Below are 24,456 nucleotides of genomic sequence, written 5' to 3' on the forward strand. Positions count from 1 at the left end.
TCGCAAGCCACGTTACAAAGCGAGTCTCTCCCAGTCCGTCTTGCAACACACAACAGTCGTTAGAGAAACTTCCTCCCGTTAACATTAATGGATGATCGTCTTCTTATATCTCGCACACCTAGCTACATCTACCCGTTTATATACGCACACATACATTAACCCTTTTCTAAATTACCCGTAAGGGTAACTTAGAACACCGTTACAATCACTGCAACGTCTAAATAGTCGTTTAGTTGCAGAGCTACGTTGAAGCCGGACCAGTATTTATTATCTGTCAAGCCACGCTGTTTTCAAACTTAATGGTAAACTGTTTGTCTTTTACTGCTGGAAACTTTCCCAACACATCACAGAGGCTGAATCAGGAGTGGATCTGCTATGTCTGACTTGTTCGATTGTATGGTTGAGTGTCTCTTAACTCTTTACTCTGTCACCGAGTGAAATGATGTATATATTACTAAGGAGAATGTGTGTGTGATGTTTTACTTGAGAACAGTGGTCCCGGTGCGCGCACTCGCGCATCCGCGCTAGCTAGTCGTGACTAGTCGATCCTTACTTTGTGTTTTTGTGTGTTATTTACTTTGTGTTTTTGTGTTTTATTTACTTTGTTTAAAAATAATTATTTACTTGTGTAAAAAAATTATTTATTTTGTGTTATATTTACTTTGCTAGGTAGTTGTTGTAGGATCGACTAGTCACAACTGGCTGGCGCGAGTGCGCGCACCGGGACCACTGTTCTCAAGTAGTACCTTTCGTTGGTCTTTGGACTGCAGGAATTCGAGCGAAACCGCTAGACAAGCAATGTAATTTAGAGAGCTGTGTGTGCATCTATCTATCTATCTGTCTGCATACACGCACACAGAGGCAAACACACAAAAAAAAAAACACATACATTAATAGTATTTGTAAGTCCATCTCACCGCTAGATAAGCAGATCTGTGAATCTATATTTGTTGATTTTTTAACTGTATGAAAAGAGCATATATATTTATGACCCTTAAGGGTTAGCCACATTTAGGTGGCAAATGATTTAGGTGCAGCTACTGAGATTTATCATTGCTTATATATATGATTTAAACGTTCATACATGTATATATCTTCATTTATTCATACACTTGTTCAATTAAAAGATCGTTCAAGTATCACATATCATGCATATGCATAATAATATGCATATATATATATATGCATTATTATGCATAAGTATGTATATATATATGTATATCATCATCATCATGTAACGTCCGCTTTCCATGCTAGCATGGGTTGGACGATTTTGACTGAAGGCTGCACAGACTCCAATCTTGATTTGGCAGAGTTTCTACAGCTGGATGCCCTTCCTAACGCCAACCACTCCGAGAGTGTAGTGGGTGCTTTTACGTGCCACCAGCACGGGGCCAGTCAGGCGATGCTGGTAACGATCACGCTCGAATAGTGTCTTTTACATGCCACCGGCACGGAGGCCAGATAGCCGCTTTGGCAACGATCACGCTCAGATGGTGCTCTTAATACCCTACTAGCACGGGGCTCGGGTGCCAGTAAGCGACGCTGGTAACGATTACGCTCGAATGGTACCTTTTAAGTGCCACTGGCACGGAAGCCGGTTAGCCGCTCTGTCAATGATCACACTCATATGGTGCTATTTGCACCCTGCTAGCACGGACGCCAGTCATCAAATTTGATTTTGATTTCACTTGCCTCAACAGGTCTTCGCAAGCAGAGTTTTAGTGTCCAAAGAAGGAAAAGATATGCATAAGTGGACTGGTTATGCCCCTGGCATAAGCCATGAGATTATGGTCTCATTTGGCATATTTCCAAAAGTCTCAGTCGCTAGTCATTTCCTTGGTGAGGCCTAAAGTTCGAAGGTCGTGCTTCACTATTTCATCCCTGGTCTTCCTGGGTCTACCTCTTCCACAGGTTCCCTCAACCGCTAGGGTGTGACACTTTTTCACACGGCTATTCTCATCCATTCACGCCACATGACCATACCAGTGCAGTCGTCTCTCTTGCACACCAATCCAATGCTTCTTAGATCCAACATTTCTCTCAAGGTATTTACACTCTGTTGAGTATTCACACTGACATTACACATCCATCGGATCATACTGACTTCATTCTTTGCGAGCTTATGCATGTCCTCAGCAGTCATGGCCCATGTTTCACTGCTATGTAGCATGGCTGTTCGTACACATGCATCATACAGTCTGCCTTTTACTCTGAGCGACAGGCCCTTTGTCACCTGCAGAGGTAAGAGCTCTCTGAACTTTGCCCAAGCTATTCTTATTCTAGCAGCTACACTTTCAGTGCACCCTCCTCCGCTACTAACTTGGTCTGCTAGGTAACGGAAGCTATCAACTACTTCTAGTTTTCCTCCCTGGAATGTGGCGGAAGTTGCTCTCTGCGCATTTTCAGAGTTTATTGCTCCCGAGCATCTGCCACATACAAAAACTATCTTCCCAGTTAGCCTTCCTTTGATATTGCTGCACCTCTTATGTGTCCATATCTTACACTGGGTACATCTTATAGAGTTTCTACCTATGCCTCTACTACAGATCGAGCAGGGCCATCAACCTGAAGGGATTTGTGGCTTGCCTGCCTTCCTACTTATTAGGACTTTGGTTTTAGCTAGGTTGACTCTAAGGCCCTTCAATTCTAATCCTTGTCTCCACACTTGAAACTTCTCCTCTAGTTCTGATAGGGACTCAGCAATTAGAGCAAGGTCATCAGCATAGAGGAGTTCCCAAGGGCATCCTGTCTTGTATTCCTCCGTTATTGCCTGGAGGACTATGATAAATAGGAGGGGGCTGAGGACTGAACCCTGGTGGACCCCTACCTCTACCCTGAATTCTTTAGTGTACTCATTGCCATCTCGTCAGTTATCCGGCCATCGGAAAAATATATATGCATGTATGCATATATATGTATGTATATATATATATGTATACTCTTATACTTGTTTCAGTCATTTGACTGTGGCCATGCTGGAGCACCGCCTTTAGTCGAGCAAATCGACCTCAGGACTTATTCTTTGGAAGCCTAATACTTCTATTGATCTCTTTTGCCGAACCGCTACGGGGACGTAAACACACCAGCATCGGTTGTCAAGCGATGTTGTGGGGACAAACATAGGCACACAAACATGTACACACACATGCATATATATAAATACATATATACAACGGGCTTCTTTTAGTTTTCGTCTACCAAATCCACTCATAAGGCTTTGGTCGACCAGAGGATATGGTAGAAGACACTTGCCCAAGGTGCCACGTAGTGGCACTCCTACGACTATATATGTGTATATGTATGGATATATGTATAGTGAAGGCACATGGCTCAGTGATTAGGGCGTTAAGCTTACGATCGTGAGGTTGTGAGTTCAATTCCCGAACCGGACTGCGTGTTGTGTTCTTGAGCAAGACACTTTATTTCACGTTGCTTCAGTTCACTTAGCTGTAGAAAGGAGTTGCAATGTCACAGGTGCCAAGCTGTATCAGCTTTTGCCTTTCCCTTGGATAACACTGGTGGCATGGAGAGGGAGGCTGGTATGCATGGGTGACTGCTGGTCTTCCATAAGCAGCCTTGCCCGGACTTGTTGGAGGGTAACTTTATAGGTGCAATACCATGGTCATTCATGACCGCAGGCAGATAAGGCAATTAGAACTATTTCATTAATACTGTCTGAGAAAAATTGGGGGGATAAACTGGAAAATGGCCATTGGTAATGTGGAGGTGCTTGAGAGGAGTGGCAGTAGAAGTATAGAGTCAATGATTTTGCAAAGACGTTTGAGGGGGGGGGACATTTGGTAAGGATGAGTGATGAGCGACTGCCCAAGCAGCCATTGTATGATGAGCTGGAAGATGGCAGGAGACCAGCACATATGCCTAAACTAAGGTTTAAGGATTGCCTTAAAAATGCTCTAATACAGATAGGAATTGCAGCTGGTAATTGGAAGAGGGAGGCACAAGACCGTGATGGTTGGAGGAAGATAGTGTATGATGGTTGTTCAAGGTTTGAGAGGGAGAGAGTGAAATATGAGAGAATGTATATATATATACACATACATACATACGTACACACACACACATGCATGCACATACACACACACAGTGGACTTCCACATAGATTATCTCATTCACAAGACTTTGATAACCCTGGGGCTATAATAGAAGACACGTATCTTAGACGTCGTGCAGTAGGATTAAACGCAAGCCTACATGTCATGCCTGTACATTGATATATTGAAAAACTCAATGATTGTGAGGTTAAGATACAAGACTACTAACCACTCTCTACAGTTTGTATGAATGTGACAAGCTAAAATCTCATCCTGGGTCCTGAATTTCAATTGAATGCAAATTCACTTCTGAATGAAATAAAGAAGGCACCTGCCCTAGATGATGCAGTGGAACTGAACCTGAAACCATGCAGTTGGGAAGCAAGCTTCTTACCCACATACCCATGTCTGTACTTATAATTGTGTTAAAGTTAAATGACAAAATCTGTTGATTTCTTAGAGGTTTGTTGGTTAATCAATTTGTTGTCTGTTTCTTTTCTGTAGACATGGAATCGGTCCAGAGTGAAGAGAAAAAACCAGCCAAGAAACGTGTGAAGGCTCTTTGTGTTAAAATAAAAGAACAGGTAATACGTGTGGAACCTCTCCTAAATTACAAATTGCTACTGTGTAACTGGGTCAATGCCTGCTTTGGGCTGCTATCGTAGTTTAACCACAGGTCGGTCTAGATCCTGCAGAGGTATGGTCATAAATGACACCAGCCTGTTTTCTTATTCAAACACAGTGTGTCTAGGACTACACTATATGATGTATCCTTCCTACCATTAGTTGTTCATCCTCAGGGCAAACCAATTATGAAAGATGTTCCAACTATGAGAATCCTGTCTTTCATTCAAACACAGTATGTCTAGAACTACATTATCTAGTTTATCCTTCCTTTCTTTATAACAATGTGATATGATTTATAGAAATTTAGCTGCTATTTCCAACAGATTTAGTGATGTGTCTTGTTTATGGTTTAACACCTAAGTAATCATAATAACTAATGATGTTTGATATGTTTATATGTATATGTGTGTGTGTGTATTCAGGGTGAGCCAAAAGTCACTGAGGGGTTTTAATTTTTAATAACTCTCTTATTTTTACAAACAGGCGTATGAAATTTTAATTCAATATAGAGGAGATAATGGAGAGTGATCTCTGTATATATAAACAGCAAAATGTCTGTCTGTGTGTGTGTGTATCCTTTATACAAATCCACAATTTTTCAGTTAGAGGGCTTTCATTTTCTATGGTCATTCAAAACCGTCCAAGGGTGGTCGTGCACATCTTTACATTTCCCCAGTCACCCCTCAAAGCCATTAAAAAATCAATAGCAGTGACTTTTTTGTGAATTTTCTATCCAAAACCCAATCAAAATGCCCGAAACTTGATACGCCAATTGAATGCCAGCTAGCTGTATGTGATTGGTCGGAAACTTGGACAGTACTTGCGTGTATGTGTGCACACTCGCAGCTGTATATGCATGCACTAGCACTATGACCCGGCATTGCCGGGTCATAGTGCTAGTCTGTATTAATCCTTTTTCATCATAACTCTGCATTATATATGAAAAGTATCTTTTAAATGATGTCCATTTTCAGCTCCACACATCTGTGCCCTTTCCAAAATATGTTCCTTGATAGTTGTGTGTTTTTTCAAGGTCCATTTCCCTGATTTCTCTAGTGATATTCTCCTTCAAATTACTCCAGGGTTTCTGGTTTGTTGACATAAACCTTCCCCTTTGGGTACCCCAACAAGAAGAAGGTAGGGCTGGTTAAGTCTGGGGAATGCGATGACAGCAAGAAATGATTCTTTCTCCAAAGCATAGCCTCAGCAACTGCCCTCTCTTGTGGTATGAGCAGTTGCCTCATTTTGCTGGAACCACACATCAGGCCTGTTTTGAATGGGATCAGTAAAATAAGTACCAGTTAAACACTGGGGTCTAAATAATTGACTTACCTACTCCCATGAATTTTCTAGTCTTGTGCCAAAATTTATGTTTGCAAAACTGTGGGTGTGTGTGTATACGGGGAGAGGGGTGAGAATGGTGTGGACTTGTCTATGATTTAATGCATCAGCATTCATAATACTAATAGATTGTTTTTGTATTTTTGTTGTTCTTTTTAACTTCAGATGGAGTTTTACTTCAGTAATTCAAATTTACACAAAGATCGTTTTTTCAAAAAGCAAATTGATAAAGACAAAGATGGATGTAAGTTGAATTTTGTTTTTCTATTTGAATTTTTCTGCTTTTTACTCTCTCTTTGTTTCATTTTCATTTTAAACATTATAAGCCTTACAGAGGAGATGACATTTTCTCTCTCTCTCTCTCTCCTTCCCCTCCCCTCCCTCTCTCTCTATCTATCTATCTATACTTGCATAGCCATATAACTCTTCTGCTTCAAGACATTTGTTTCTGCCCCTCTGTCATACTCTAATTTCTCATCGGCTGGCACAAAGCTACCTTCCCCCTCAGTTGGGGTGGTTTTTCTCTTGCAAGTTATTTGGTTACCTCACTGGTGCTGGTGCCATGTTAAAAGCACCCAGTACACTCTTTTAAATGGCAGGCATTAGGATGGGTATCCAGCCATAGAAACCATTTCCAAAGCAGACAGCTGAACTTGGTGCAGTCTTCAAACTTGCCTGCTCCTGTCAAACCGTCCAAACTATTCCCGCATGGAAAACAAGTGTAAAATGGTGATCGTGATTCATTCAAATATCCGCTTTTCCATGCTTGCATGGTTCGAATGGAATTTGTTGAGGCAGATTTTCTACAGCCAGATGCTCTTGCTGTCCTCAACCCTTACCTTCTTAGGAAGGTAATATTTCCCCATGGCCAGACATGTTTTGCAGAATATTGGAAATGAATGTCACTGCTTGTATCACAAGCATGTTTTCCAGGGAAGACTGGAAACAAACAACCTCACTTATATCATGACAATACTCATTTACAATTATCATGGGATGTCTAGACAAAAGTACACACACACACACACACACACAATGGACTTCTTTTAGTTTCCGTCTACCAAATCCACTCACAAGATTTTGGTCAACCTTAGGCTGTAGTAGAAGGCACTTGCCCAAACTGCCATACAGTGAGATCGAACCCACGATCACATAGTTGGGAAGCAAGTTTCTTAACCATGCAATCACACCTGCACCTATGCTCCAAACAGCTAATTAGCAACAGAACAGTTATTTTGCTAAATCATTTAAAATTTTTAATTATTCTCCAAATTAATTGAAACATATAGACAGTCTATATCTTTAGAAATACATTTATAAAAAGGGTTAATAATCATTTGTAAATTAGACTAATTAATCATCATCATCGTTTAACGTCCGCTTTCCATGCTAGCATGGGTTGGACGATTTTGACTGAGGGCTAGCGAACCAGATGGCTGCACCAGGCTCCAATCTTGATTTGGCAGAGTTTCTACAGCTGGATGCCCTTCCTAATGCCAACCACTCCGAGAGTGTAGTGGGTGCTTTTTACGTGCCAGTCAGGCGGTACTGGCAACAACCTCGCTCAAATCTTTTTACACATGCCACCAGCACAGGTGACAGTAAGGCGACTTTAGTAACGATCACGCTTGAATGGTGCCCTTTTACATGCCACTGTCACGGAAGCCATTTGGCTGCTCTGGCAACAATCATGCTCAGATGGTCATCTTGGCACCCTACTAGCACGGGCACAAGTGCCAGTAAGGCGGCGCTGGTAACGATCACGCTCGAATGGTGCCTTTTAAGTGCCACTAGCATAGAAGCCGGTTAATACCTTTGTGATTAGAATTTTCCAGGTGACATCAGTCTAAGGAATTAACTCATGCTTTTATTTTTTTTTCTTTGTTTTTCAGATATTGATTTGTCGTTATTTTTAACATTTAATCGTATCAAGTCCCACACTGAAGACCTGACTGTCATACGTAAAGCATTGTCAACGTCTTCCATGCTGCAGGTGAGACTTTTCTTCAGGTTTGTCACTTTATCCATTTTTTACAATATATATTTGTATGTGTACAGGAAGGACCAAAATTCATCCACAAAATAAGTTCAGTGTGCTCTGGAATTGTCAAAGACATGCTTCAGTTTTTCTGAAATTGCTTGAAATAAATAAAATATTGATGAATACACAAGTACTTGTACACGATGAGCAAAATAAATAATAATAATTTTGACACAAGGCCAGCAATTTCAAGAAGGGGATAACTTGATTATATTGACCCCCAGTGCTCAACTGGTACTTATTTTATCGACCCCCAAAAGGATGATAAGCAAAGTTGACCTCAGCAGAATTTGAATTCAGAATAATCATCATCATCATCATTGTTTAACGTCCGTTTTCCATGCTAGCATGGGTTGGACGGTTCGACCGGGGTCTGGGAAGCCCGGAGGCTGCACCAGGCTCCAGTCTGATCTGGCAGTGTTTCTATGGCTGGACGCCCTTCCTGACGCCAAACACTCTGTGAGTGTAGTGGGTGCTTTTTATGTGCCACCGGCACAGGTGCCAAGGGAGGCTGAATCATAATACAGTATTATAAGTGCAATAAAAAACAAAAATGATGTCATATGCACTTGCTTCTACTTTGTACAGCATGGTGCACAACTAAACGTCCTTGCTTATCTGTCAGCTGGATGTCTGCATTATGTTGTAACATTAGGTGTACATTGGACACAATTCCACGATGGCACACATAGTACAGAGGTGTTTCATCGAAGTCATTGCACATGTTTGGGTCAGCACCTGCCTCCAAAAGTAGGTAGATTATAGTCCAGTCACCTCCAAGAGATGCCTTGTATAACGGCATCTGAGAATGCCAACCTGAAAACAGAACATTGTTTAAATAAATAAATTTAAATTGTTTAAATAAATAAATTATAATGAACTAGCACTATGACCCAGCGTTGCAGGGTCATAGTGCTAGTGCATGCATATACAGCTGTGTATGTGCGCACATACACGCAAGTACTGTCCAAGTTTCCGACCAATCACATACAGCTAGCTGGCATTCAACTGGCGTATCAAGTTTCGGGCATTTTGATTGGGTTTTGGATAGAAAATTCACAAAAAAGTCACTGCTATTGATTTTTTAATGGCTTTGAGGGGTGACTGGGGAAATGTAAAGATGTGCACGACCACCCTTGGACGGTTTTGAATGACCATAGAAAATGAAAGCCCTCTAACTGAAAAATTGTGGATTTGTATAAAGGATACACACACACACAGACAGACATTTTGCTGTTTATATATACAGAGATCACTCTCCATTATCTCCTCTATATTGAATTAAAATTTCATACGCCTGTTTGTAAAAATAAGAGAGTTATTAAAAATTAAAACCCCTCAGTGACTTTTGGCTCACCCTGAATACACACACACACACACATATACATATAAACATATCATGGATTTGTATAAAGGACACACACACACAGACATTTTGCCGTTTATATATATAGAGATGAATGCATGCATGTGAAAATGAGTTGACAAAGGAATAAACAATTATCTTATGAAGTCCATTAGCTTACATCTATTTCTGCTATGAGATGCAATGGACTCATAGTTAGGTGCCTGAGTAACACCTTACAGCTTCACACACGCACTCATGTATTCATCAACCTCATCCTTTTTTTCTATTCTCTGACTATTTGTCTCCAGTTAAGTGAAGACCAGAACAGCGTACGTCGTGTCACTCCATACACAGAGCCTAAAGATGTGGATGAGAGGACAGTTTATGTGGTGAGGCACAACATTCCCCTCTTATTCTTTCTTTTCTTTTTTCCTCTGTAATTATCTTTTTGCTGCCATTTTTCAATAATCTCGGCTTCTCATATAATGAACCCTATCGTTGTTTTGCAGAATATTGGAAATGAATGTCGCTGCTTGTATCGCAATGGCATTTGTTTACAATTATCGCATGATGTCAAAATAAGGAGACAAAAGCTTACAGGCACACATACACACGATGGGCTTCCACACAGTTTCCATTTACCAATTCTACACGCAATATTTTGTTTGAACTGGGTCTATAGTAGAAGACACTCGCCCAAGGTGCATGTAGTGGGATTGAATTTGAAACTCTGGTTCTTAATTACACACCATGCACGTGCCTATGAAAAATGTCAATTAAATCAACTCTGGTACTTTGTTTATCAAACCAAGTGGAAGGAAAAATAAAGTTGACCTCAACCAAATTTGAACTCAGAATGTAAAGAACCAGAAGAATTGTCACAAGGCATTTTGTCTGATGCTCAAAGGATTTGATAAGCTTGTTACCTTGCCAGTTTTCTGATTTTGTGAACTTAAGGTTTCTAAATATATCACAAGAGCACAAAGAAAATGTGGAACTATGCAATTCCAAAGCTAACGCCTTGCCTTCGTTCATAGCCGGGCACACCGTCACCCATCTTCTTCCATGTGATATATATATATATGGGAGAGAGTGATAAGTAGGTAGGTTATTGAGTAGTGGTGATGGCAGAGCAAACACAGGCACAAAGACACACACACACATACATATGATGGGCATCGACACAATTTCCGTCTACCAAATTCATCACAAGGCATTGGTCAACCCAAGAGTACACTTGCCCAAGGTGCGATATATTGGGGGCTGAACCTGAAACCATCTGGTTGCAATGTGAGTTCCTTAATGATCCCAAGTTTAGTTGAAGTTTGTAAAATAAGTCATAGTGACTCATCTGGGAGCACTACTATATTTGAGAAACATCTAGAGAAACACTTAAAAAAAAAGAGTAATTTTAATATTTTTACCTTTTGCTCAATTTACCTGGATTTACCTGTAATTAAAGTCACTATGAGACAAAAGTTATGCAATAGAATTGATTAAGAACCCTTTCTTTAATTATGTTCCAAATATCACTTTAATATGTTGATAAGTAAAAAAAGTTACAGTTATTTAATGAAACAAGCCTAAATTCATGATTATTTTAGAATTTAATTGAAACTCATGAGGGGTGTATTTTGGTCAGAAATATAGTAGTGAAAGGGTTAATCACACAGCTCTACCTCCATAAATGGTAAAAAGAAGAAGGAAATTGTTCTATCAACTCTATTGTTTCTTTGTAAAATATAACAATACCATAATTGTTAAATGTTGATTCCAATATTTTCAGGAATTGCTGCCAGCCAACGCTGACCATGACTGGCTGAAGAAAGTGTTTTCCTCCTGTGGGATGGTCACTTATGTTAGTCTTCCACGCTATAAGTCCACTGGAGATCTCAAACAGTTTGCATTTGTTGAATTTGAAACCATTAAAGGTGCACAAAGAGCTTGTAAAGTGAGTCTATCTTTCTTTTATCTTTCTTTGCTTCATTTTTTTTTTCTTGTGTTCTTCATTGCTTTCTAAAAACCTTCCATCATCTTTAAGTCAGTGAAAAATAAGAACCAAGTAACCCTTTCATCACCAACCCGGCTGAAACATTTGAGTACAAATGTCTTGTTTTCATAAACTTTGAATTAAAATCTTCCACCAAACTTTAGTCACAATTTATGTTCCTAACACTAGCTGAATGATAACTAAGTTATTTTACTAAATTCTTTGTTATTATTAAAGTAATTGAAAGAAACACAGAGCATCTCAAAATGAATACAGTAACAAAGGGGTTAAATATTGGAGGAGGGTTCAACTTAGGAAAATTTATTTACCTTGTGCAAAACTAAGAAATCCTACTTCGATAAAGTAGTGGTTCTCAACTATTTTTTTACCTATGGATCCTTTTGATTCCTGTTTCACTTGGGTGGACCCGCATAGCCATTTGAGGTTTATAAAATCCTGTTATGTCTTTATTACTAAATATTACTAAGAATTCTTTTTCTTTATTCTTTTATTCTGTTACTTGTTTCAGTCATTTGACTGCGGCCATGCTGGAGCACCGCCTTTAGTCGAGCAAATCGACCCATGGCGTATGTGTTCCCCAGCTGGATGGGATGCCAGTCCATCACAGTGTTACTCATTTTTGCCAGCTGAGTGGACTGGAGCAACGTGAAATGAAGTGTTTTGCTCAAGAACACAACACATTGCCCGGTCCAGGAATCGAAACCACAATCTTACGATCATGGTGCTGACACCCTGACCACTAAGCCACGCGACTCCACAACGATGATGATACTCAACATAACATATTTGGCACTGCTTACTTTCAGGTGGTTAATCAGATATTCAGCTTGTTAATCATCATCATCATCATCGTTTAATGTCCGCTTTCCATGCTAGCATGGGTTGGACGATTTGACTGAGGTCTGGTGAACCAGATGGCTGCACCAGGCTCCAATCTTGATTTGGCAGTTTCTACAACTTGATGGCCTTCCTAACGCCAACCACTCCGAGAGTGTAGTGGGTGCTTTTACGTACCACCTGCACAGGAGTCAGTCCATCAGCACTGGCAACGACCTCACTCGAATGTTTTTTCATATGCCACCAGCACAAGTGCCAGTAAGGTGACGCTGGTAATGATCACGCTTGAATGGTGCTTTTTACGTTCCGCCGGCATGGAAGCCACTCCAGCGGCACTGGCAACAATCCGCTGAGATGGTACTCTTTGTATATATGTATCTGCATTTATATGTGTGTGTGTGTGTGTGTGAGTGTTATTTGTTTTGTTAATACAGAAAAATGGATATAAAATACGGAATATGAAGTTGCTTTTGTTGTCAATTTGTTGCAGGAATTAAATCAACCCCCCATTGAAACTACCAGTAAACCTGGAAAATTCCCCAAGAATAACAAAGCTTTCAACCAGCTGAAGAAGAAAGTTCAGACAGAAGGTAAGCAGATGGTTTTGATTTGGCTCTCTGTATAGTATCATTGGCATCGTCAGTATCATACTCTCTTTTACTTGTTTCAGTCATTTGACTGTGGCCATGCTGGAGCACCACCTTTAGTCGAGCAAATCGACCCCAGGACTTATTCTATCGGTCTCTTTTGCCAAACTGCTTAGTTACAGAGACGTAAACACGCCAGCATCGGTTGTCAAACGATGTTGGGGGGACAAACACAGACACACAAACATATATACACACATACATATATATGACGGGCTTCTTTCAGTTTCCGTCTACCAAATCCACTCACAAGGCTTTGGTCAACCCGAGGCTATAGTAGAAGACACTTGCCCAAGGTGCCATGCAGTGGGACTGAACCCGGAACCATGTGGTTGGTAAGCAAGCTACTTACCACACAGCCACTCCTATGCCTTTTCATCATTGTTATCATTGTCATCATCTTAATCGCAATCATTATTCTCATCATCATCAGTAGCAGCAGCATTCTCACCCTTCTCATCCTCATCGCCATCCCCTTCCTCCTCCTCAGTTTGACACTCACTTTTTGTCCTTCATTGTATGGATCAGACAGAATTCAATGAAACAAATTTTCAAATATCCCTCAAATCACAACCTGATATCTTAAACACGAGAAAAGGGAAGACTCTTTGTTTACTGTAGTCCTAGATACACTTGTTTTTTTCTGAAAACAGGATGGGTTGGTCTTATCATCATCATCGTTTAACGTCTGATTTCCATGCTAGCACGGGTTGGACGATTTTGACTGAGGGCTGGCAAACCAGATGGCTGCACCAGGCTCTAATCTTGATCTGGCAGAGTTTCTACAGCTGGATGTCCTTCCTAACTCCAAGATTGTAGTGGGTGCTTTTTACATGCCACCGGAACGGGGTCCAGTCGGGTGGTACTGGCAATGACCTTGCTCGAATCTTTTTACACGTGCCATCAGCACAGGTGCCAGTGAAGCGACGTTGGTAACGATCACGCTCGAATAGTGCCCTTTTACATGCCACGGGTACGGAAGCCAGTTGGCTGCTCTGGCAACGATCACGCTCGGATGGTGCTCTTGGCACCCTACTAGCACAGGCATAAGTGCCAGTAAGGCAACGCTGGTAACGATCATACTCGAATAGCTGCTCTGTCAACGATCAGCGGCTCTGGTTTGGAATACTCTTAACCAAACATAGGCCTTCTCAAAATCGGCAAATCATCATCTGGAACTAAATTAAATTACAAAAATTCAGTTGGCTGGTGTGTTGGGCAGTCGTAAGCCACAATTAATATATTTCTTTAATTTGTTTCAGTTTTTGGACTATACCATCCTGGGGTACTTCTTTCATTTCTTTCTCTTTATCTCTCTCTCTCTCTCTCTCTCTCTGTAAACCTTCATTTTTAGTGCATGGTTCTTTCTACAACTCTCACTCTCTCTCACCCCACCCGCCACCCCCAACAAGCCAACCTCTATGTGTGCTCTCACCTTGCAAGAAATAGCAGCCAAATCTTCTTGAAATCATAGCCTGTTTTAAGAGAAGATGAACGCTTTAGTTAATGTAACCCTGAATATATACACCACGTGTGTAATGTTTGAATAATGATAATAAAAAAAAATAGGATGGTCACAGCTGGAAGTGTCTTTGATCCTAAGTCTCTCTTCCTGCTCTATCTGGGCTCACTTGGGGGTTAAACAGCAGCAACAACTCTACAGTCTCTGCAAAATGAAACTGTGGAACAGATTGCTAAGACTGTTTGATTTGGAGCAACATTGAAAAATGACGTATAATAATCTATGATGAGGAAGAGTAGGAGAAGGGATGATGATGAGGAGAAGTGGTGGTGATGATGCTGGGTGATGGGTGGTGCTATATATCAGGTATGCATGTAGTGGAGAGCTGGCAGAAACGTTAGCACGCCAGGCGAAATGCTTAGCGGTATTTCGTCTGCCGTTGCGTTCTGAGTTCAAATTCCGTCGAGGTCAACTTTGCCTTTCATCCTTTCGGGGTTGATTAAATAAGTAACAGTTACGCACTGGGGTCAATATCATCATCATCGTTTAGCGTCCGTTTTCCATGCTAGCATGGGTTGGATATAATCGACTTAATCTGTTTGTTTGTCCTCTCTGTGTTTAGCCCCTTGTGGGTAGTAAAGAAATAGGCATGCATGTAGTGGGAGCTACTCTACTGGACTTTGTCATGTGTTCCTTTTCTTTGTTTTCTGTAGATGGAATGGATTTGAGTGAGGAGAAACCAGAATGTGATCTCATTAGCAACGACAGTCCGAAGAACAAAGGCTGCAAACAGAAACGAAAACGCAACAGCAGCTCCGAAGCCAAGGAACCGAGCCGACCAATTAAACAGCGGAAGTTGGAACCGTTGTGTGGGGAAAACACCGATGAAGCAAACATCAAGTTCGAAGGTCAAGCAGAAGAAGGTGCCAAGTCAGAAGACGAAGATCGAGGTTCTGGTAGTTGGAAGAAGAAGAAAAAGAAGAAACGACATCGGTCGGATAGTTTCAGCAAACTTTCCAATGATGTTTTTCCTGAGAAGTGTAAGCTCCAACGTCGGTCTAGCAGCAACTCAAAACTAAGTGATATCGAACCGGCTGATAGACTGGCTCAAAAATCAGAGACTGATTTAAAATCATCGAACGAACAGGAATCAGGTGAGACCGCGACACAGGAAAAAAAGACTCCTCATGAAACTGAATCACGGTTAGAAAACTTATCTGCAGACGAAGGAATCGATTCTGCTGCTAAAGATGCTAAAAGGTCTAAAAGGAAACGGAAAAAAGACAGCGTGGATAGTACAACTAGTAGTGATCTGGAGAATGTGCCAAAACGTATAAAATATGACATAACTGAAGAAAACAATATGCAACGGGATCATTCTCAAGATTGTAATAAGAAACGGCGCCATAAGAATCGTAAGCGATCCAAACCACTTCCACACTTGCGGGTCATCTCCAAGTGAGTTGTAGTTCTTTGTTTTTATTTCTTTCTTTTTTGTATCATGCATCTTCCTGATAGACATTGGTGCAATTATGTTTTTTTTTTTCTCTATACCTCTAATACTGATCATCTCTGAATCTTATCAACTGAGCTGAAAAACTTTTTGTAGAGGAGATCTGAATAAGACAGAAACATGTCTTATTTTCATCAGTTTGCTTTACTGACCAGATCTACTTTTGATTGCAATGTGGCTATTTGCCCAGAATTTTGGATTAGATCAGTAGTACTCAACCATTTTTTATCTGTGGACCCCTTTGATTATTGTTCTACTCTTGTGGATCCCTACAGCCATTCGATGTTTAAAAACTAGTTTTATAGATACTTCTTTCAAAATTCCTGTTTTGTTTATCACATATTCATTTGTGTTGATAGAACTATTTAAAATGTCAGAAAAAGAAACCTAGCTTTTATTTGCAATAAATACATCTAAAACAAGATTTTTTCATGGATCCATAAAATACTATTGTGAACCCAATTTAATATTTTTCTTGTGTGGACCCATGAAAATCTTATATGGATCACAAGGGATCATATGGACCCCAGTGAGAACCACTAAATTAGCTGATTATAGTTTGTTTTATAAAGTCATTTCACCTTGTTTTGAGATTTCAGATTTCAAATTGTCTTCTAATTGTAAGAATAATCTCACTTATTTGAAGCTTTTCAACTCCCTCTATTACATATGTGAAATTCTACTTCAAACATGCATACATATATATCTATATAGAGAGAATTGTTGTATAACCTTTAAAAGCTATATCCACATAAATTTAAAGCTTAGTTAATAACAGGTCATTAAATTCCAATACGTTATTACAATGCACCAAATCTAGATGGAACCAGCTTGTGTGTATGAGAGGACACTGAAAAGTTCCTGCACTTATTGGTAGTTGTGTTAAGGTAACTTTGTTGACTCAGTTGATGTTTTTGTTGTTCCATCTCAGGAAGGAATGGTTAGAGTACAAAAGTGAATACCTTGCCAGACAGCGGTCCAATATGTCCAGGATGAAGCAGAAGCTCATTGAGATGAACAAGAGTCAAGGTATGTTACAACCATAATGAAACACTATTCTATTCAGTCATATTATATATGTCTATATTATCCCTTTATACATAACACACACACACTGGACTTCTGCCTTCTATGTTATCCAATGTCCATTTTCTCAAGACATTGACATGAAAAGAGCATCCAGTTCATGCTGTAAAGTGGTTGTCATTCAGATAGGAATCCAGTCATAGAAACCAGACCACCAAACTGTCAACTGCCTAGTCTGCCTTGTAAGCAGGCACCACAGTGTGATGTCCATGACCAAGACACCAAACCGTCAAAAATCCAGTCTACTTAATTGTAAGCAGGTACCACAGTGTGATGTAGTTCACTGTACTGTGTCCATGACCAAGACACCAAACCGTCAACAATCCAGTCTACTTAACTGTAAGTAGATACCACAGTGTGGTGTATTCACTGTACTGTGTCCATGGCCAAGACACTGAAGACCTTGAACTGTCAACAATCCAGTTTCTCTGGCTGTAGATTGGATTGTTAACTTAGTATTGTAAAACATGCATTAAAATGACGATAACGATATCTTAGAAATATATCTTCAAACCAGACTACTGAATTTTAGCACTATTGAAGTTTTCTATATTTTTTCTATTTCTTTCTTTTCTTTTTTTTTTTTCTTTCATATATATTTCCAGAATGTAAAATTCCTGAAAATTCTTCTGAAGACAAATACAAGTTTATTCCAAATGTGATTGTAAACATTAAGTCCGAGACAGTATTAAACGTGAAGGAATTAAAAGTATGTTTTTGGCAATTACCATGTTTATTTGGTGGTGATACTTGTTCTTGTTGCTGGTGTTTGTTTGTTTGTTTGTTGAGCGAAGCGGTCTTCATCCCATTAGTGGGAGAAGTCCGTAAGGTGGTCCTTTGCTATTTGTAAGACCCGCAGAAGAGAAAGCAGGTCAACCCCCGACATCGAGAGCATCGACGGATGGATGAATGCGCATCTAGGCTCAGCGGTTGCGTAGGAAGTCAGGGACAAGAAACAGGAAGAAAAAGTGAGAGAAAGTTGGAGCGAAAGAGTACAACAGGGGTCGCCACCACCCCCTGCCAGAGCCTCGTGGAGCTTTAGGTGTTTTCGCTCAATAAACACGCACAATGCCCGGTCTGAGAATCGAAACTGCGATCCTCCGACCACGAGTCCACTGCCCTAACCATTGGGCCATTGCGCCTCCACTATTGCTGGTGTTGCTACAACAGCAGAAGCAACATATTTTGTCTTAGCATGCAGCTGACAGTGGCTACTTGCTACTGAAGAAGCGCAACAAGACAAATGCACATCTAGCATTCTTACTGTTACTGCTGGAAGATTTTCATTTCTTACAAATATATTTTTGTGTTTTTAAACATAAGAGATATTGTCTCTGCACAAATTTCCACTGTTAAATTGGTTTTTCACAATGTATCTACAATATGTATGATACATAGATATCAGTTTTAATCTAATATTGCTTCCATTACACAAAGCAAACTTTCATTCAGCTGAGCTGCTATTTACAACATCATGGATTTTTAAATCACTCAGAATTGCTGAAGCATCGAATAAACTACCCACTACATCCTTGAAAACTTCCATGCTTCCGGAAATTCACCAACACTACACATTAGAGTGGAGTGAAAATTAAAAAAATTGTGGAAGTTGAAAATGACCAAGGGCTAAAATGTTGCTATATTTGATTACTAGAAAAATGCTAAATTTTTGCTGAGATCAGTCAAGAGCATTTATTCCTTCAAGCCCCTTAAATTCAGAAAATGATGGATTTTTGTAAATTTTTTACAATAGTGGAGTTTGGGAGTTTGAGGATTAAAGTCAAACAACTGACAAGCAAATTTGTGGTATCAAGCAGAATATTTGCTGTAGCCCATATTATTATTATTATCATTCAGTAGTGATGGATTTTGACTTAGCTCGTGCCTGACAGTGGGTACATGTTATTGACAAAACCCAACAAGGAACAGATGTACATTTAGCATTCTCACCATTGCAGCTGGTCAATTCTACTATTGATATATTTTTTGTGTCTTTAACCCTTTCGTTACCAACCCGGCCAAAACCGGCTCTGGCTCTGTAGTACAAATGTCTTGTTTTCATGAGCTTTGAATTAAAATCTTCCACCAAACCTTAGTCACAATTTATGTTCCTAACACTAGCTTAACGATAACCAAGTTATTTTACTGAATTCTTTGTTATATTTAAAATAATTGAAGGAAACACACAGCATCTCAAAATAAATACAGTAACGAAAGGGTTAAACATTAGAGATATTATCTCTACAAATATCACAGTTAATTTGCTTTTTCAGAATGTGTCTGCAATATGTATGATACTCAGATGGCTATTTTAATCTAATACAGCTTCTTTCTACGTAACAAATTTATAACTCTGTTTGTGTGTGTGTGTTGACTGTATGACAAAGGCGAGTGTATTTAAAGCGATGTAACCTACAGTCAGTAAAACTGTTGTTGTTTTAACAGGGAAAATTCACACCACTTGGTGACATTGCATACATAGATCTGAAAGAAGTTGATACGCAGGCCTTTGTGCGTTGTAAAAATGAAGCAAGTGCACAGAAAATATGCAATACCAAATTTGAGACATTAAGTGTTTCACTTCTTGAAGGTAAACAGAAAAATAATTTATTTGTTGTGAATTCAAAACGGTTTTATTTTAAATTCTTAAACTGGTTCCACTGTTGTTTAGCCCCTGGTCTGTCCTGGCCAAAGGGGGCCACACCGTGATCATCCTATCTTTTTTTATCTTAATATTGTCTATCTAGGAGTATGTTTTTTAATGCATCCTTCTTCAGTATTGATTAGTCCCAAGTTAGCCCTAATCTTGCTGACCACTGTCCAAAGAAGTCCCCCTGTGAATGTGCATGGTGCAGTGAGAATGTCAGGCTCACAATCATGAGGTAGTGAGTTCAATTCCTGGACAGGGTTGTGTGTTGTGTTCTTGAGCAAGACACTTTATTTTCACGTTTGCTCCAGTTCACTCAGCTGTAGAAATGAATTGTGATGCCAAGCTGTATCGGCCCCTTTGCCTTTCCCTTGGATAAAGTCAGTGGTGTGGAGAGGGGAGACTGGTATGCATGGGTCACTGCTGGTCTTCCACAAACAACCTTGCCCGGACTTGTACCTTGGAAGGTAACTCTCTAGGTGCAGACCCATGGTCATTCATGACCAAAGGGGGCCTTTACTCTTTACTCTAGCCCTAATCTTGCAGACCAGTGTTCAAAGATGTCCCTGTTTTGAACATTGTATATCTAGGACTATGTCACTTAATGCATCCTTTAGTTTTGATTAGGTCCAGGTTTGCTCAGATCTTGCGGACCAATGTTCAAAGAGTCACTATTGGGAACATCCTGTCTTTTAGTTAGATGTACATGTAAGAAGACTACAATACTTAAATATGTGCTTTAGTGTTGATTTGCTTCAAGTCAGCCCTGATCTTGCAGATCTTTATTCAAAGATGTCTCTAATGTAAACATCCTACTTTTTGTTCACATATAAGCACGGATTTACATATATTCTATTCTAGTACTGATTCTGTTGCATATAATAGAATTATATTCAGTCAATTGGCTCTCTACGACAGTCGTGATTGTTCCTTCATTGTTTTCCAATACAGGTGACAGATTTTGTCTTAGCATGTGGTTGGCTACAAGTACATGCTACTGACAATAAATGCATCTAGTGTTCCCACTACTGCTGCCAAACAATTTTTATTTGCCTCCAAAGAACAAAGAAAGTCCATAAGAGAGATTATCTCCAGAAGAATGCTCCCATAAATTTGATAAGCAGATGACTAATTTTATCTAATCTGAAACTGCTTCTGTTGCATATAACAGATATATATATATATATATATATATCATATCATTGTTTAACATCCATCTTCCATGCATGCATGGGTAGGATGTATATATGTATATATAAATATATGTAAACAATGTGGTATTCAACTGACATCGCAGTGAATTGGATGTTTTACACACCTCTTTGAAGAGATTTCTTTCCTTTGTTTATTACATTGATATATATATATATATATTGCTGTAACTATGATTGGATGCGCTCACCGTGCAGGTTTCAGCTCTAACATTAAACGTTAAACTCTCGCCATTGGTTGTACACACAAGTTGTCCATATGTGAAGGTGGGCTTTGACATAATATAAGGAGCACATCAATAATAAGAATGAAGAACATGGGCATAACTTGCATCTGTAGTGTGATGTCATGTGTTGCCAAATACTGAAACATATGTAACAGTTGGAGTAAAGAAGTACCAAGTTATCCCCATATTCTTTTCTCATATATATACATATATATACATGTGTACATACAGATAGATATATTATACACATATACGTACATACAAACACACACATACACATATATACATATATGAATATATATACACACATGCATACATATACCCTTGCACATCTATATATATACACACACACGCATATACAGAGTGATCAAAGACCACATCGAACATGCTGCAGACTCTCTCTGTCTTTTCTCTTGTCTCTGCTACAATAAACTCATCTCCTATTCATCTTTATTGTTCAGGTGAAGATGAGAAGTGCTACTGGGACAAACTCAAGGCAGACAGAGAGAGTAAGATCAACTCGAAACATCGTGTGAAGAAAAGAGGAACACTCAAGGTTTGTTTAAAATCTAGGGACAGTTTTATTTTCACCATTTTTTAAAAAACTTATTTAGATGGAACCTTGATATTTCTACATTGAAGTAAGTATATTCATTTTTAGAAGATGCAAAATAAAATTGTGTTGCTATTTCTGTAAGAAAGAAATATCTGAATTTTGAATAGATATGACAATATGTGCATCATCATCATCTTAATATCCTCTTTTACCATGCTTGTATAGGATGGATGAAGTTTATTGAGGGAAATTTTCTGTGGTTAGATATCCTACCTCTTGCCAACACTTATCTGTTCTTGAGCAGAATAGTGTAGATGAGTGTCAATATTTCCCACTGTGGAACTGACAGAATTGTTACCATGTGAAGCAAAATGCTTAGCAGTATTTCGTCTCTCTCCATGTTCTGAGTTCAAATTCTGCCAATGTCGACTTTGTCTTTCATCCTTTCAAGGTTGATAAAATAAATACCATTTGAGCACTGGGGTCATTGAATCATCTTTTCCTTGATCTTGCTGTCCTTGTAATAAAATTGGAAACAATATTACCTTGTTTGGAAATAGGTTTGGAAACAGGAAGTGCTTCCAGCCATCGAAAATCTGCCTTAATAATCTCCATCTGATCTATGTAAGCTTGGGAAAGTGGACATTAAAGCAGTGAGGATGAGGATGTTGATGATATATATATACTTGAAGAGGCCACCCATGACTTCTCTTTTGAAAAACAGCAGTTAGGTGATAAATTAACTCATTGCTGTTATAACAGATTAAGGTAATGAATCTTTGAGAGAGATCTGGTTGTTACATCCAGCCAATATTCCTGAACTAGAAGGCACATTATGTCCTTGAGTAAGGTATGTCATTTCATGTTTGGTCCAATCTAAACAAATGTGATGAGTACGTGTGATGTTCTGCAAGTTCAAGGATAGGAAGGGCCACGAGCATGTCCATGTCCATTTGCAACTACACAGCAACCTAAAACAAGTACTGAAAGCATGGCACATGATGCCTAGTTGTACTTACTTGCAAGTGACAGCTATTATATATGGTGGTAATTTTCATTGATCAGTTAGTGTCATCTGTTCTCAGTAGGTTGGATATCTAGGATCTCCATCTAAGATCCATAATTTACTACAAGTGCAATTATGTACATTATGGGATCCCAATCCCTTTCACGGATGCTGGCTACAAGTCTGCATTTTGTCAAAAGAATGTTCTAGATATGCCACATGTCTGAGTCGTGCCTTCTGAGCAATTGACTATATTGGGTTCTGCCTCATCTACCATTTCAGTCTCTCTGCACTTAAGGGGTCATTGTTGATACCCACTACAGACTGAGATTGTTTAGATGCTTGAGTGGAGGCATGTCGGTGTATGCTGCATCCAAGAGGTAAGGTGGAAAGGAGCTTCAGCCAGGTTCTTCACAGCTAAAACACATAGGTATAAAATCTTCTGGGAAGGTAACAGTGGCAGGGTAGGTGGTGTGGGCATACTTCTTTCTGAGAAATGGGTGGATAAGCTGAAGCAAGGTACTGTAGTGTGGCCATCAGTGTACACTACAAATTTATGGAAGGCATAAATGAGAGCTGAGTTCGTGTCTGAAAATGTACAGCTCACAAGTTTACAAAAGTATTACTCTTTACACAATACACCAAACATCACAGGAATTCTAAGTACCAGTTATATATTGAGGTTCATTCAGCTGAAAGTAGCTCCTTGTCTATTAAACATGACTATGTCTATTATCCATTTAGCACAGTGGTTCTCAACTGGAGTCCATATAAGATTTTTGGAGATCCATGCAACAAAATAGTGATTTGGAGATCCATAATAGCACTATGAGAGCCCCTGAAAAAATATTGCTTTAGGTGTATGTATTGGTATATATGGCAAGAAACAGCTAGGTTTCTTTCTCTAACATTTTACATAGAACAGGGTGGTCCGAAAGTCTTGTCACCCCCTACTGAAAATTAATAAGAAGAATAGAGGAACAATATAATAGTATCAAACACATGTACTGGTTTTAGTATATCCACATTCATTAACACTGACTCTGTCACACATCGAGGTCTGTATAAACACCATCATTTTTGTAAAATATCACACGGGACATGGCACCGTATCATTTTGTGCCACGAAAATGATGGTGTTCATACAGACCTTCTCGATGTGTGACAGTGTCAGTGTCAATGAAAGTCAATATACTAAAACCAGTATGTGTTTGATATTATTATATTGTTCTTATTACATTTCAGTGGGGGGTGACAAAACTTTCGGACCATCCTGTATAATGTACATAAGTTAATGTGCAAAAAAAAAAAAAGCAATTTTGAAAGACGTTTTTATAAAACTAGTTTTTAAACATTGGATAGCTATGGGGGTCCACCAAAATAAAATAGTAATCAAAGGGGTCCATAGATAAAAAAGGATTGAGAACCCCTGCTATAGCATTTAAACCAGACATATCCAGCCCAAATATTTAACTTGTTTTATGTTCAAACTGGCCAAATTCAGCCTCTCACACCTTCCTGACAATGTCATTCTAAAAATAATCGCATCATTGAAATTTCAGAACTACAAGATAATGCATGATTAATTCAAAACAATATTATTAAATAAGCATTACTTTTGACAGTCTGAATGCTAAAGGGTTAAATATGACTGCTAGACACAGAGGAAATTTGTAATTTTATGTAATGTCTTCTCTTTGTTTCAGCTACTTGACAAGATGGAGAAAATCAACACCCAAAACACCAAAACATATTTTGATGATTGAGTAGAATTTCTACAACTTTCTCTCCTGAAAAATCAATACAAATTCATTTTTGAAATAAATATTTAAAAAATTTAA

The 24,456-nt window shown here is 39.2% G+C and overlaps 1 protein-coding gene across 1 annotated transcript; it reads left to right on the forward strand.

Annotated features, from left to right (window-relative positions):
* LOC115220796 (la-related protein 7) lies at window positions 1-24,456 on the forward strand. Its single transcript, XM_029790939.2, has 13 exons — window positions 1-302; window positions 4,560-4,639; window positions 6,189-6,267; window positions 7,916-8,016; window positions 9,721-9,801; window positions 11,199-11,363; window positions 12,751-12,850; window positions 15,083-15,827; window positions 16,814-16,911; window positions 17,574-17,677; window positions 19,414-19,558; window positions 21,515-21,609; window positions 24,322-24,456. Exons 2-13 carry the CDS (start codon window positions 4,562-4,564, stop codon window positions 24,379-24,381), a joined length of 1,851 nt encoding a protein of 616 aa, XP_029646799.1. The 5' UTR covers window positions 1-302; window positions 4,560-4,561; the 3' UTR covers window positions 24,382-24,456.

Source organism: Octopus sinensis, linkage group LG17, assembly GCF_006345805.1.
Source record: "Octopus sinensis linkage group LG17, ASM634580v1, whole genome shotgun sequence".
In the NCBI taxonomy this organism is placed as follows: Eukaryota; Metazoa; Mollusca; class Cephalopoda; order Octopoda; family Octopodidae; genus Octopus; species Octopus sinensis.

What these genes read in the sequence shown, in the direction of transcription:
- LOC115220796 (XM_029790939.2), top strand. Translation starts at nt 4,562, where the DNA reads ATGGAATCGGTCCAGAGTGAAGAGAAAAAACCAGCCAAGAAACGTGTG. An exon ending in CACTTGCGGGTCATCTCCAA is followed by an intron (nt 15,828 to 16,813) that starts GTGAGTTGTAGT and finishes GTTCCATCTCAG; the next exon opens with GAAGGAATGGTTAGAGTACA. An exon ending in AAGTGTTTCACTTCTTGAAG is followed by an intron (nt 19,559 to 21,514) that starts GTAAACAGAAAA and finishes TTTATTGTTCAG; the next exon opens with GTGAAGATGAGAAGTGCTAC.